This window comes from Caloenas nicobarica, chromosome 17 (genome assembly GCF_036013445.1).
Source record: "Caloenas nicobarica isolate bCalNic1 chromosome 17, bCalNic1.hap1, whole genome shotgun sequence".
In the NCBI taxonomy this organism is placed as follows: Eukaryota; Metazoa; Chordata; class Aves; order Columbiformes; family Columbidae; genus Caloenas; species Caloenas nicobarica.
In genome coordinates this window covers 5,480,974-5,495,296 of record NC_088261.1, presented here as the reverse complement: position 1 = coordinate 5,495,296, position 14,323 = coordinate 5,480,974, and the positions used below count along the sequence as shown (strand labels likewise).

The 14,323-nt window shown below is 51.9% G+C and overlaps 1 protein-coding gene across 1 annotated transcript in view; it reads left to right on the top strand.

Annotated features, from left to right (window-relative positions):
- The first annotated feature begins 12,780 nt into the window (after positions 1-12,780).
- The window catches only part of LRRC75A (leucine rich repeat containing 75A), a 67,879-nt gene continuing 66,336 nt past the window's right edge, over positions 12,781-14,323 (top strand). The window contains exon 1 of the mRNA XM_065647111.1: positions 12,781-13,722. Coding sequence (XP_065503183.1) covers positions 13,459-13,722 — 264 coding nt within the window. The 5' untranslated portion in view covers positions 12,781-13,458. The remainder of the gene's footprint in view (positions 13,723-14,323) is intronic.

The following is a 14,323-nucleotide window of genomic DNA, read 5'->3' as shown; positions in this document are numbered from 1 at the left end:
TTGCAGTTGCTTGGAGAAAGCCTGGGGAATTAATTCCTTTTTCCTGGGTCTCGCTCCCAGGCAGAGAAAGGGAACAGCAGGAAATTTGTAAGGAATAAATTGGGCTTGTGGCTCTGCCCCACTGAAGCCCAGCCTGGTGGGCGGAAGGCTTACCAAGCAAAGGTTGAAGCAATTAGACAATCCTGCTATCGATTAAAGAAGGTATTGAGAGGATTTTCCTTCCTCCATTGTGATAGTCATAAACCTCAGCCCCCCCTGGGGCTGATGCTGGTGCTGGTTAACATGCACAGGGTCTGTCTTAATTCGGAATCAATATCAACAGTGATATCAGGAGGGAGAGGCGATGTTTCCAGGAAGACAGCTCAAACTCTTGCTGGCAGCAAGACATCCATATCTCTTGACCAGGACCCAGCTCCTGTGCTTTGCTCTGAAAGACACAGGAATTAGGTACCCAGCTGTTCTTTGGAGGATTTCAGTTTTCCCTGTCTCTTATTTTAAAGGAAGTCACAGTCTCCATGTTTTCCAGCCATGGTGGATGAGGGAACTCTTCTCATTTCTCCCACCACTTTGGATCTTGCATGAACGAAGATGCTGCGTGCACAGTACCTGCTGGCTGTTAGCAAGAGAGGCAAACTCCTGGCAAACCACGCTGCTCCGGGAGTAATTATTTATGACATTCCATTGTGCGTGAATAAAATGGTTTGTGGGAATACAGGAAACCTTAATAGCGGGAGATCTCCCAGCAGCTCCCGCCCTGGGCACGCTGCTCGCACGAGGATGCTCTCCCATCGCTGGAGCACCACGAGCTGCCTGGTGCCACAGCAACCCTTCTGCGGGGGTTACTGTCTCCCCCGTGTTTTGTGTGCAGAAGGGTTGTAGACCCATACAAAGCAGTTTTTCAGCAGAAAAGTTCCCTCTGCCAAGCGGTTGCCCGGGCATGACTGTACATGCGTAAAACAAACAAGTGGCTGTAGCGTGGGGGGAAGCCCGGACCCTGGCGCACAAGGCAGCCGTCACCTTCTCAAAGCCGGGACACAGCTGGAGGCCAACACAGACCCCAGTGTCAATTAGAGCAGCTTGAAAGCTGCTGTGTTTGAGCTGACGGGCTGGAGGAAGGACTCCCTCGGTGGCCGGGGCTTGTTGGAGCCCAGCGCTGCCGGCACTTGCCTGCTTTTGCTCGGTGGGGGTGGCTGAATGTGCTGGGGCAGATAATGGTCCCCTGGAACGGTCGCCCTGACAAAGCCAAAATACTTAGAGAAGCACTTCCCTGTCTTTGAGAATTGGGATCTAAGCAGATCCGCTGAAAAGTGGAGGGCTAAGTGTGGGCAGGGTTGACGTGCCAACTGCTGCAGCATCCAGATCTTCCCCTGAGTAATTCACGGCATCACAGCAGCAGATGGAGCTAAATTTGAGCTAAAGTTCATGGCTGCCCAATGATGAAGCCCAGGCTACCGTTCCTGGATGGGATGGGATGGAGAGGACGTGGCGATGCTCCCCAGGAGAAGGAACACGCTGTGCAGGAGGGGGCTCGCAGCCCCGAAACCGAGGGTGAGGGGCTTCTCCCATCGCCTGCCATCTGCTGCTGGCTTCTCCGTTAGACTCTTACAAGCCCTAAGTCCTTTGAGGCCTCCTGGTGCTGAGCTGGCTGCTCCGTGAGTATCTTAACTATCAGATTAGAGCTGAGCGGTCTTTCCCCAGGCGTGGGGAGCGTTAGCCCTTGGGGGCTGACAGGGATGGAACAGGTTTGGAGGTTTGCTTAAGGGCACGAGCTGCTGTGTGTGAACAAGGCTGGTGTTTAAGGTCATGGGCAACAGAAACGCCAAAATCAACTTTTTTTGGTAGTGTTGAATCCTTCCAGGTTTATAACCTGTTATAACCAGGTTTATAACTTGCTTCGAGTAGCAGGTGACTTCAGAAACCTCAGTGACTTTAGAGCCCCCGCTCCCGCTGTGTGCTGGTGAGACCTGGCTGCGCTCACACCTCCAGGTTTGTGTTTGCTGTCACGCTTCGGGCAAGATGGTAGCATTTTTTCCACCGAGACCATCTCTCAGAGCATCTTCAAAAGCAAAGAGCATCTCAATTTGTCTACAGGCATGGCCTGGAGGAGCTTTAAGTGCTGACGCAGCTCTGCTGTGGTGTGAAGGAGGCTGGTAAATGGAGTGGGAACCTCTCTGGGAGTTCTCCATGTGAGTCCCATGGTGTGACTTCAAGAGGTCAAAAAGCTCATGACTCTTGCACAATGTGTCTGCTGTATTTGGCCGAATTTCCTGAGAGCAGCTTGCAGATGTTCACGTTGTTGGAAGCGTGGTGTCTCCAGGACCTGCCGTGCCGCCGTGGGACAGCCCAGGAGAGCCACCAGCTTCCTGCTGGGGAGGTCTCTCCGGTGGGTCTGTTTCTTCTGGGGCTTCTTAGGAACGTGTGCTGAAACCAGAAGGTGAATCACTAACCTGTTCCATGTGTGAAAGGGAGATTTCCGTCACGGACATCTATAAATGGAGGCAGGGCATTTTTGAGACTGACTTAAAGAGAAACCAAAGCGATTGATCCATTTGCTACCAAAGCCACAACAGAGAAGAACCCGCTCAGCAACACTAGGAAGATAATTTAAGCCAGAAATCTCTTTGATGTCTCTGGGTTGGTTTGGGGTCTGTGTTTGGGGTTTCTCGCCTTGCTTATCCAGGGCTGGTGTTAATGCTGGGGGGGCTGCTGGTGCGTGGGGCCATCTGCTGTGCGGGGATGCGTGGAGAGAGGCGCTGGGAGGTGCGGCGTGGCGGGTGGGAGTGAGCAGCTTCTTTGGTTTCGTTTTTGCAGTTTGGGGGCGTTTTTGGGGGCTGTCATAGCTTTGACAAACGTCGATACGGAGCACCCAAGTCAGGAAAGCCTGCTGTGATGTAGGGCCTGATTAAGATGATTTCTAAGCGGCAGGCAGCTCCGTGCCCTCGGTGGGTGGAAGCAGCTCCATTGGGCTCTCCCTCCGCCACCACAACTATTTGCTGTAACCAGTAACACCTCTCGCTTTGTACAAACCTCGCCTGTCTTGACGCCTTGGTGCTGAGGGATTGGGTTTGTGTGTATTTCTATTAAAATTCATGATGCACAATAAAAACTGTGGTGAGACTAACCGCTGTTCAGGAAGAATTGAAGACTGCTGTTCCTGGTCGGTAAATGTTTTACAGAGCTAGGGGTGCGTTCAGAGAAAGCAGGCTTGAATAAGAAGCATAGTTGTGCCTCTGCAGTTGAGGGGTTTAAATTGGAAAAGAAAAAAAAAAAAAAATCAGCTCTCCTGTTGTGGCAAAAATATGGGCTTGGGTGAATCTGAGAGAGACCCTGACCTTGGCTTCTGGACACCACCTCGTGCTCCTGCTCCAGTCTGATCGTGCTTTGAGTCCTCAGCTGCAAAACAGGGATAAGACCTTTCTGCCCCGATGGTTGAGGAGATGGAAAGAGCCCCAGGTCGGGACAGGATCGATGCGCGCGGCGGGGAAGAGCGTCGGCGTGAGGCTGCTGCAGTTGTAGGCGGCCGTCTCTCGTCTCTGCGTCGATGTTCGTTAAGTGGGAGGTTGTGTTTTGGAAGGATTTTGTGGGGGCGGCGAGGCTCGCGAGCCTCCCTGGGATGGCCAGGAGGAAAGGCAGGCCTCGGGGCTCCCCGCTGTGCTCCGGGTTACTGCTGCCGCTGCTCCCCGCTCGAATCTAAAATCAGATCTTCAGAGCCCGCTCTGCAGGAATTCAAAGCGCTCCTGGGTTATTTCAACACTGAAGGTGGTAGCGGGAGGGGAGAGCCGCAGCATTTAACTTTGATTTCATTTCTCTGTCTTCTTTTGCCTTTTAAGACTTTCAGGCCCATAACTTTCCCTCTCACCCCCCCGGGATCCCCTCCATCACCTCCTTCTGCTCATCCCTTATCTGCAGCTGCCAGGCAGCTGCTTCAGTCCCATCCTCGCAGCAGAAATGTGGCTGGTTGTGTTGACAGCCATCCTGATAGCACGAGTGAGGACCAGAAGGTACCTGGGCGTGCAGGTCTCCCTGTGCTTTCAGGAGTTTTTTCCTCCTATTTATGGCCAGAGCACTCCCACACGGCCGCACGGAGAAACCCTGGGGTGCCTGTTGCCCATCCATGGGTTGACATCCCAAAGCCAGATGTGCCCCTGGGGTAATGTGTCCAAGCACAGGTTTCCTTCTGAAGGCGCCATATGGAAATCCAGACTCCATCCCCTGCAAAGAGCATTCGGAATGACCCAAAGAGACCCACACTTGGCTTTTCCCTGGGGATTTGGTACGGGTGGGCTTACCCTAGCATTTAGGAGCTTGTATAGTCTTACAAACCCGGGTCTAAAATGTCTGAAAATGTGAACACATATTGGCAAAACTGGTATTTTAGGGGTCTGAGCCATGGTCACAATCAACTGAAGTTCCTCTGAAGAGATTTGGCTCTTCTTTCCTGGTGGGGATGTGACGTCCCAGGTCAACAAGGAAGAGAGAGACTGGGAACATTTAGTGCAAGATCTGAGACAGCTGGGTCTTGGGATGTCTCATCCTGGCCTCTAAATAGCAATACTCCCTTGACTCTCCAAGATTTAACACTCATCTTCTTACTGTGGAAAATAAGCTCTTTGCTCAAGAAGCGAGGGCTTTTATCTAGATTAGGGCTGAGAAGACTAAGCAGGGAAGAGGCCTTTGAGTTTGGGCTGGACTGCTACCGTCTGGCACTTGGATGAGCTTCATCTGTTCTTTTGCTGAATCTTTTTGGGGACTTTGGGTTAATTTGCGATGCTGACCAAAAAAAAAAAAATATCATTGAGTGTCTGAACTGATTGTCCCATGAGAAGAGCTTCTCAGCATCCCAGCTGCTCTTGTCCCCCTGACGGTAATAGCAGAGGCTCTGGGTTGTTGAAGGGCTGTGAAGCGATCGCTGTTATTGCTGTGCTGATGACACAGAGTCCTAAAAATGCCGCTTTGGACACGGCAGCACGTTGGGTCTGCAGAGGAGCTCCTGCCCCTGCTGGGGTTTGGAGCGTGGGTCTCTGCAGAGGCTGGATGAAGGTCTGATCCATCCGTGGTTGATTTTTGTGATAGGTTTTAATGTTAATTTTGCTAAGTGATGGTGGCTATTGTTTTTAACTGCTCCGAGATCAAGTCTAATGACCACATTTTAAAATGTTGCTCTGCTGATCCTATGGTACTTTCATGTCACGTTGCTCTTGCAGGCAGTAGCGCGGAGATGCCGAGCAATGCCACGAAAGGAGCCCCGTGGTGAAGGGAAAGTAGATCCAAACTTCTCAATGCTATTTCTAATTTTTCCCCAGATTTTAGGTTTAAATTTTGGATTGCAGCTCATCTGCACAGCTCATCTTTTCTTTCCAAAATGCCCTAAACTTTTGATGCTCCCACCTGTGAAGGGGGGAGGGCTGTTCACCTGCATCCTCTTCCTCCAGCCCCATTTTCTTTTTCCTTAAGAAAGCTGCAGTTTCTTTCCCTCTGTTCACCTTCGTCAGATGGTTTGTGCTGTTATTTTCTTGTCCTACCTCCGCTTGTCGTGATGAGAAAAATAATCCTGTTTGTGTTATTGAGAGAAAAAAAAAAATAGCATTGAGAGGAGCAGATTTTGGATCTCACCTGCAGCGCGAAGGCTGCGAATTGTGCTGCCCCGGCTGTTTCCCTTCCATTTCTGCTCTTCTGCAGTCCCCCACAGTTGTTTTGTATTTAACATCTTCCTTTTATGAACACATTTTCCATCTGGGTTGGATTATTTAGGCATCCCAAGGAATGCTTGAAGCTGCATCTCCCTTCCCCCTCTTCTCAGGAAACAAATATTTTATGCAAAAGACTTCACGGGCCCCTCATATAGTGCTGGTTAATTAATTGCCTCGTGGTGAATGGGGGACGAACAAGCCCAGAGCTGAGCGAGCTCTGGTGACTGGGCACCCGGGTCTGGGCTTTTCTGCTGGGTTGGAAAAGGGAAAATCCTCAATTTTGCCAGCTTTTCCGACCCTTCGGGGGTGACTGGAAGAATAAGGGGAGCATTTGACAGCGGGGTTAAAATCTGAGCCGTACTCGCAGGTGCACAGATTGGGGATCTTGGGCACCTTGGCTGGGAATTCGGGCTGCTTGCCTGGGGATGCGCTGGGGGAGCAGGCGGGGGGAGCGTCGGGATTTTAATGCCCGAATTAATCCGTTTGATATGATCTAAAATCAGGCTTGGCTTCACAAAGCCTTTGCCCGCTCCGCTCCCCAGCTGCGGTGGGAGGGGATGGAGGGGCCGTGACCCCGCGAGCGCTCGGGATCGCTCGGCAAATTCCCCGTTGAAATTCCCCGAGTTTTCCGCCAGCGCCGAGCGAGTCTGTCATGCTGGATCAGGTCAGCCTGACTCGCATCACTGTGTTTTGCTGAAATGACCCCAAAATGTTCGATTATTTCAATGAAACAAAATTGAATCTTGCTGCTGGTGTGCTGCATAATGCAAGGGGTTTTGTGTTTTGTTTTGTTTTGTTTTTTTTATTGCTTATTTTATCCCATGGATGAGGCTTCCCAGCAAGGTCTGCACTGCCAGGGAGGTACCTGTTGGGTCAGCATGGAAAGAAACATCGTCCCAGGTTCATCCCGGGCCAGGGACCCTCCCGGCAGGGAGGATGAAGGCAGGAGGAGATGCATTATTGAACAGAAACCCGGTGTCATGTTGATGCCAGCTGCCTTGCTTCCAGTCACTTCACTCCAGTAAACCAATAAGAGAATTAGTTTCTGAAATCAGAAAGTTTTCCTTGCACAAGTGAATTAAAACTTTGATTTTTTTTTTTTAATTATTATTTTTGAAATATCAAGTTTTTACTCCAGGTTGGAAAGAACCCTGTGGTTTAAGCCTCTCTGTGGCCAGGAAGTCTTGGATTTTGGTCAGTTTTACCCCACGCTTGAGAGATTCGAGCTGCAAACGCAAAAGACTTCACTTATTCCTTCTCAAAAGAAGGGTCTTTTTGGTTTTATCAATAGAGAAGGTGCCCGAGCTGGCTCATAGCATCACTTTGGGAAGGTCCAGACATTCCTGCGGTTTCCTGCTTGGGCAAACGAGCCATACCGCTCTTTCCTCTAAACAGAATATAATTCCTTTCAGCCTTAACAAAGTTAAAACGAGGAGGGTAAAACTTAATTTTGCAATTAAACTAAGACTAGGCTGTTGTGCTGTGCAGGATGGAGTTTGCTTCTCATAACCGAGAGTTTGAGCCTAAATTTTCTGCTATTTTGAATCCCTGAAAACAGTTCCTTCACCCCAGATAAAGCCCCTGATGACAGCACAGCTCGTCAAGGACGCATCCAGTCAATGAACGTACGCAATCCAAAAGCAAGATGAAATTATGAGGATTTATTTGTTGCCCTCCCCCTCCCATCTGCACTTATTTTCCTTTCAGGCTCTATTGAGCAGCAGGTAACTGAGCCTAGACTGTTTTCATTTATTTATTATTTTAACCCTTGAGAGCTGCAAATTTCTAACCCGCATGAAGTGCAACCCTCAGGTGCTGAGGCTGATCAAACCTGAGCTCAAAAGTTGCTTTTCCCTGACCCTTATGAGCAAACGTGTCCAAGCCCTGCATCGGCCAAACCAAAAAGACTCCGAACAAGAGGGTTTAAGCAGCTTTGCACAAATAGGATTTGCACCAGTTTGTTTCTGATAAACAACCACCGAGTTCAGCTCCTCCTACTCAGCCCGATTAGCTCGGGTGGATGGGGGTTATTTTGTTCCTTCTCTAAAGGCACCATGCGCTCGGCTGGCAGTTTATTGTGCACGTTGGTAAAGGTAACCAGGCTGGCGTCGCTCTTCTGCATCTGACACTGAGATTTGATGAGGCTGAAGCTGCCAAATGGCAGCAACTTGATATTGGGCGCTGAACTCCGCGTCCTGGAGCAGCAGATGATGCAGGGAGGGAGCAGGAGGGTCGGGTTGAGGAGCTCAGGGACAGGGTGGCTGGGGGTGTTGGTGCTTGTGGTATGAGAAACCTTTCAATTTTGAAGCCACCGATTCAAATTGGCAATGGTTGGGAAGTGCCCACGGAGTGAAATGGGCCAGTGAGCTTGGTTTGCGTCCCCACGTTGTCCCCAGGAGCCACCTCAGCCTGGTGCTCGCAGCAGCACATCCATCGCCCCACACCAGCTCCACCAAACGGGCTCTAATCCCGAGCAGAAACTAGAGCAAATAACCCGAGTGCTTAATCCAGTGACACCGGCACATGCAAACCGGGCTTAATAAACTCCCATAATGACAGATGACCGCTCTTCCCAAGGTCAAACGCGGTCAGAGATGGGCTGTGGCAGGGACGGATGGGGTCGGCCCCTCCATAACATTCGTCTTCACGTCACGGCTGGATGCCGGGAAACATTTGGAAAGCATCAGGAGCGTGAGTCAAACCGACTCGTGGCTCTTGGCTCCGACCGGGCGCTGCGCTCGCTTTTCCTTCGCCGCAGAAACGGTGCGGGGAGGCCGGCTCCTCCGGGAGGGCTGGGGGTGATCCTGGCAAAGCATCACCCCAACACAGGGCTGGTCCTGAGCGGGGTTTCCCGGTGATTCACCTGGCCCTTTGGTTTTGGCTGCTTCACCCCCTCCATGGCTGCGAATGCACCCAGCACCGCACGGCTGGTGATGGATTGACCCCTCCAGCACTGCTGGGTGTTCACATCCCAACACGGGTCGGGTACCGGGGCCTGGGAGGGGATGTGACTCCAGGAGAAATATTCAGGGAAAAAAACTGAGATTTGACTTCCAATCCCATATGTGAATTGGCTGTTTTCCTAGCAGCACAAAAGGATAATTCTCCATGAAAATGCTCCTTGATTTTTTTTTTTTTTTTCCCCTCCTAAAGCATCTCAAAGCAATAACTTTTCCCTCCAGACCAAAGTTGCAGAAAACTGTCCAGGCCTTTTTAATCCTGCTGGAAGGAAAGCACAGGGGGTAGTTTTCAAGATGACTCCAGAAAAATATTTGGCAGCCTTAACCTCTTGCTAAACAACTTTGGGACAGTGTGTAAACAGTCTTCTGGTTCTATAAACACAGCATCCAGATTGTTGAGTGGAAAAAAAGCTGAAGCCATCACGTGAATGGAAGATGTATTGCTTCCGGCAGCTTAAGTATTTTTATATTCTCTCAGGGTTAAGGGTTTGAGATCGGACATATTTTGCATGGGAAATCTGGGAGGAGAGAGAGGTGGCGCTGCAGGGGGAAAGCACCTGAATCTGGAAAAATATGAGATTATAGAAGCATCTCTTGACAGCAATCCCCATGCACATCTGGTACCCAAGCATGACGGGGAGCAGGTTGGTCCCCGGCTGCTGGTGGGGTAATGGGGTGACCCCACATTTTGGTGGCCCCCTGGCGAGCCCGGCTTTGCCAAGGGAATGGGGCATTCGGGAGTGAAATGGTTTGGCCAAGGGTGTTACAAGAAAAATCCCAATTTCCTTCTGTTGCACCAGAACTGCTTGGAAGGGCATTAGAGTTTGATTTAAATGGAGTTATTTTCCTCTAAAAACGCTTGTCAAGGTACAGTTATTCTAGTGTAATAAAAGTAATAAGGTGTAGTATATTAATAATTGAAAAAGAGGATGATGCTTCCATCTATATTGCACTGATATTTCTCTGGCTGCTCAGGTTGTGTTCTCTCTTGCTTTGGGGGATGAAGACATGGATATTTTTTAAAAATCCTTTTCACTTGCCTTTTCTAGCTTAGGCTAAATGTGGCAAATTAATTCAAAGGTGAAAATGAGAAGATTTTGCCCATTGCCTGGAGGAAATGTAAGTGTTTCTATGTGAGATTCTTTCATTTCTCTTTAAAACCATCTCTCAGTATATGTAAAGTTTCTCATCGTTATATTGCCCCATTTGTCCTGGAGTTTAGTTCATCTGCAATTACATCTTGCGGCATTTCATAAGGCCCTTCAACCCTGTCTCTCTGCTGTGCCTTGTCAAAGCTGAATTGAATCATGCTTAGGATATGGATAGCCTTTTGTTCTTTTAAAATCATATTTTTCAGTTTGGCCTTTTTCCTCAGAAATTGCCTTGTAAGACTGTTCTCCTCTTGCTGGGTTTGGTGATGTCTTACAGTAAGGCCAGTTCTTTGTTTTGTTTTTTGGGGTTTTTTGTTTTGTTTTTTAAGGAAGAGACAAAAATCACATTAACTCTGGAATTCCTTTAAATGCCATCTTGAAAGTAATATTTCCTATAGTCGGCTTAGTCCTTTCAACATGGTGAGTAGCACTAACCTGAATCTGATGCTGACATTTAAAATTAATCCTAATCACTCCATCTCTATCAAGAAAAATCAGCAAGCCCTGCGCTGCCCTCCAAAGCAAGAGTCAGTTTTATCTGTGATGAAGCTGAAACCAGATGTAAATGTACAGACGTGTGCAAAGCGGTTTGGCGGTGGGACCTCACCTGGGATGTCAGGGAATGCGGCTGCATTATCTCCGTTTTCAGGTATTTGATGCTGAATTTCCTCCACGCCAGTTTATTCCATAAGGTTATTGTCTCGTGGCGTAGGTGTTCCCTGGCTTCTGCATAATGCATCGAGAAGCTTTAGTTTCATTTTGATGTAGAAGTGAGAATGTTCTTAAATCCAAGTTCTGTGGGAGAGGAGAAAGGGTATTTTCCATGCTCTTGTGATCTCAAGTTATTTCCTTTTAATGTAGTGGACTTTTCTAACACACCCTTACTATTAGATATCATAAGGAGTATGAACTGAGCGGGAGGGAAGCGAACTCCCTTAGACAAACATCTACTAATTTGCAGTTTGCACACATCTGCACTAAGGAAAAAATGCATATTGGCTGTGGATCTGCTAGAGAGTTCGGCAGAATATTTCATCAGTCAGAGAGCTGCGGGACAGACCTGCCGCTCAGCACACAAGTGCTGCGGCCAGATTTTTCGGTGCTGGGTGGGCTCGGTTTGTACACGGGTGTTTTGAGCCTGTATGGAAAACTCTGTGTGTGTGTCTGTGTGTGAAAGCTGAGCATTGCCCTGGAGTTGGGTCTGTAGGCAGATGAGACCCTTTTGTGGGTGTAGAAATGAGTAACACCCCGAGATGGAGCATTCCTGGGGGATCTGCAGGTCCTGTACCATTGAGCCACCAGCGCTGAGCCTGGAGGTGACTCTTGTGCTGCCCCGAGTGGTCACGGTGCCTTTGCATCCGCTCACGAGGAGTGTAAATCCAACCCAGCAGCACTTGGCATTTGCTTTGCGTTGGTGTAACAGGAGTACACACCACACTCTTTATTATTTTTTTTTTTTGCTGGCTTTGTCCCGTGTGCTATAAATAAGCCTGATCAGGAGCAGCAGATAAACTCTCTGCCCTGATGACAGAGGTGTCATAAGAGCAAAGGTTGGATTTTATTTGTTTACTCCGGGCTGTGGTTACTGTGGCTCTGCCTGGCTCTGTCTCTGCTTCACACAAGCTCATGGTAAACCAAAGCCAAACCCTACTGATGTCAGTGGGGCTCTGTGCTGTTCTTGTGGTCCATGTGTAAAAATGCGTTACAGCGGTTGGCCTTTGGAGTTTTAGAAACAACTACGTGGGACTCCATCCATTTGGCTATCCAGGAGAGCTGCCTTTTATTCATTGACACAACACAATATTTGTGCGTTTGTGGATGTGCAGTTGCATGGGATGCAGAGGAGGCAAAACATTCTCCTGTGTTGCTTCAGGGTTATTTCTAACACAGTTGCAAAATGCCCACATAGCATCTTCCTGCAGGAGATGGCTCCCCAGGCCGGGCACTGCACAGCGCGATGGCTGCACTGGGTCCTCTCCTGCCCTGGCCCAGCAGAGATGTGGGGGTGGATGCACAGAGTTTGCCGCACGTCTGTCTCGGAAAACAGCCCCTGGCACTGGGAGAGGGTCTGAGGCAGCTGCTGGGGCCTCATCTGTCCAAAGCTTATTCCTCTCAGGCATCTCTTGAGCGACCTGTCTCCTGCAGCAGATGAGCGGTCCCTATTTAGAAGAGTTGTTCATCGTGATCTTTATTCAAGAGCTTCAATCCATGCCCTAAGCCCTTCGAGCGGAATGCCTGGAAGATAAGGAGTGATTGAACGTTGGACGGGGAGCTGCTGGAAGGAGCAGCGTGCGTGAGGGGTGGCTGCAAGGGCTTGGGTGAGGATGGAGCGGGGGGCTTTGGCCGGGGCAGGGGCTGGCAGGGCACAAGCAGCGATTTCCAGATGGGCACCGCAGCGGGGTGAAGGTGAGGGAGGAAGCCAGGAGGTGCAGGAGCAGCCAGGGTTTGTTATGGAACCGCAGCCAGAGCCGGAGCTGCGAGTCCCGCAGGACCCCGCTGCCCGGTGCGTTATCCCGGGGACGGGCTCAGCGCAGCGCCCGCGGGGACCGGCAGGGCCGGCTGCGGGCACCTCCCCAGCTCACAGCGCATCCCTGCGGGGGACGGGCACGGCCAAGCGCTCGTAGGTCGCTCGGGGTGAGAACCCAGCGGGAAACCCCTCCGTGCTCCTCCCCGGGAACCACCGGCGGGGATGCCCCAGCCTGCCGCCCCGCTGCCTCCCTCCCCCGGTGCAGCCCCCGCTATACAAGCCCGGTGCAGCTCCCCTCCACGCAACCCCTCCGGTACAAGCCCCCCAAGATGCAGCTCCCCCCAGTGCAATCCCCAGCTCGGTGGGGCGAAAGGAGGCGCTGGAGGAAGGAAGAGCCCCGTCCGGCTCCAGCTTCCTCCGCAAGCCCTGCCTTGATGCCCGGTGCCCGCCCCCGGCCCTCCCCATTGCATGCACCCCCAGCCGGGCGAGCCCAGCCCAGCCCAGCCCAGCCGCGCCGCCTCCCCGGGGAGCTCCCGCCGCGCAACAGTTGCCCCCAAATCGCGGCCGCCCCCGCCCCGGCCCGGGGGAGCCCCCTTGGCGCCGGGAGGAGGAGGAGGAGGCGGCAGCGAGGGCGGCTCGGGGGTTGCGCGGAGCCGCCGCCGCTTTGCAGCGCTGAGCACCGGCCGCTCTCATCGCTGCCGCCGCCCGGAGCCGGGAGAAGCAGCTTCTCGGATCCCGGTTTCTCGGCTCCCCGCAGCGATGGAGCGGGGCTGCGGGGCCCCGGCGCGGCTCCTCTCCGCCGGGCGCTGCTGCCCCCTCCTCTGCCTGCGGGAGCGGAGCAGCCCCGCCGCCGCGCACCGGCCCCCCTGCTAGGCTGCCGGGGGGCGCCGAGCCCCATCGCCCACCCTCTGAACCCCTTGTGTATCCTCCCAACCCCCTGAGCATCCTCCCAACCCCTTGTCCATCCCTTTGTGCATCCCCCCCCAACCTCCCGTGCACCCCTAACCCCCCTCTCGCATCATCCCCACCCCTTTGCGCATCCCCCTGTGCACTCCCAAACCCTTTGTGCATCCTGTCCAGCCCCTTGTGCACCCCCCCAGCCCCCTTGTGCCCCCCTCCCGTGGCTTCCATCCCCAAACCCCCTTCCCTTGCATGCAGCCCCAGAGCTGCAGGAGCTGGGGCTACACACCATGGGCACCAAGCAGACCAAGGGCTGCCAGCCAGGCAGCGCTGGGGAGAGCCCCCCGGCCCACCACCGCAAAAAAGTACCCCCCAGGGAAAGGGGGGACTTCCTCGCCTCCCTCGTGGTGAAGTCCGGCGAGAAGTTTGGGAAGGGTGGTGGCAGCAGCTTGCCCCCTTACCACCGGCGGATCTGCATGATCCAGGACATGCTGGTGCTGGTGAAGCAGGGGAAGCAGGAGGAGGCCACCGAGCTGCTGAGGCACCTGCGGCAGGTGAGGATGGACAGGTTTCTCCTGGGGGGCTTGCCTGCTCGCGGTGGGAAAAAGGTAGTCTAGGAGCAAAACACATCCCATTTTCGAAAGCCTGCTAGCAAAGAGGGGGCACGCTTGGTTTTTGCTGGTCTAGCTTTCGTGGTGTAATTGTGGGGAAGTGGCTGAGGAGCTGCAGGGTGGTCATGGTGTTGGAGATGGGAAAATAACCCCCGGGAGATGCTTTGCATTGTCTGCAAGAGAAACCCTGCCGAGTGCATTTTTGTCCTTCCCTTCATTGCTTTGCGCTTGATAGCTCTGAGGTTTGCAGTATGCACAGCCCACTCAATGAGGTTCCCACTCAACTTTCCAAAAGTTCGATGTTTAAAGCAGATCTGTAAAGGCGCTGAGGCAATTTGAGCCAGCAGCTTTTGAGAATCAGCTCCTTTCTTCCCAGCTCAGAAATACTGACAGTTGGCAGCTTTGCTTTATCTTGTTCTTTCTGACACACAATCACTTGGTGAAGTTTGGCTGGTGTTGACCAGGGCTTGTAGAAATGAGTGTGCGAGAGCGGGGAATTATTTGTATGGATCCCAAGACCTTTCCCCTTGAAAGTCTATTTGAG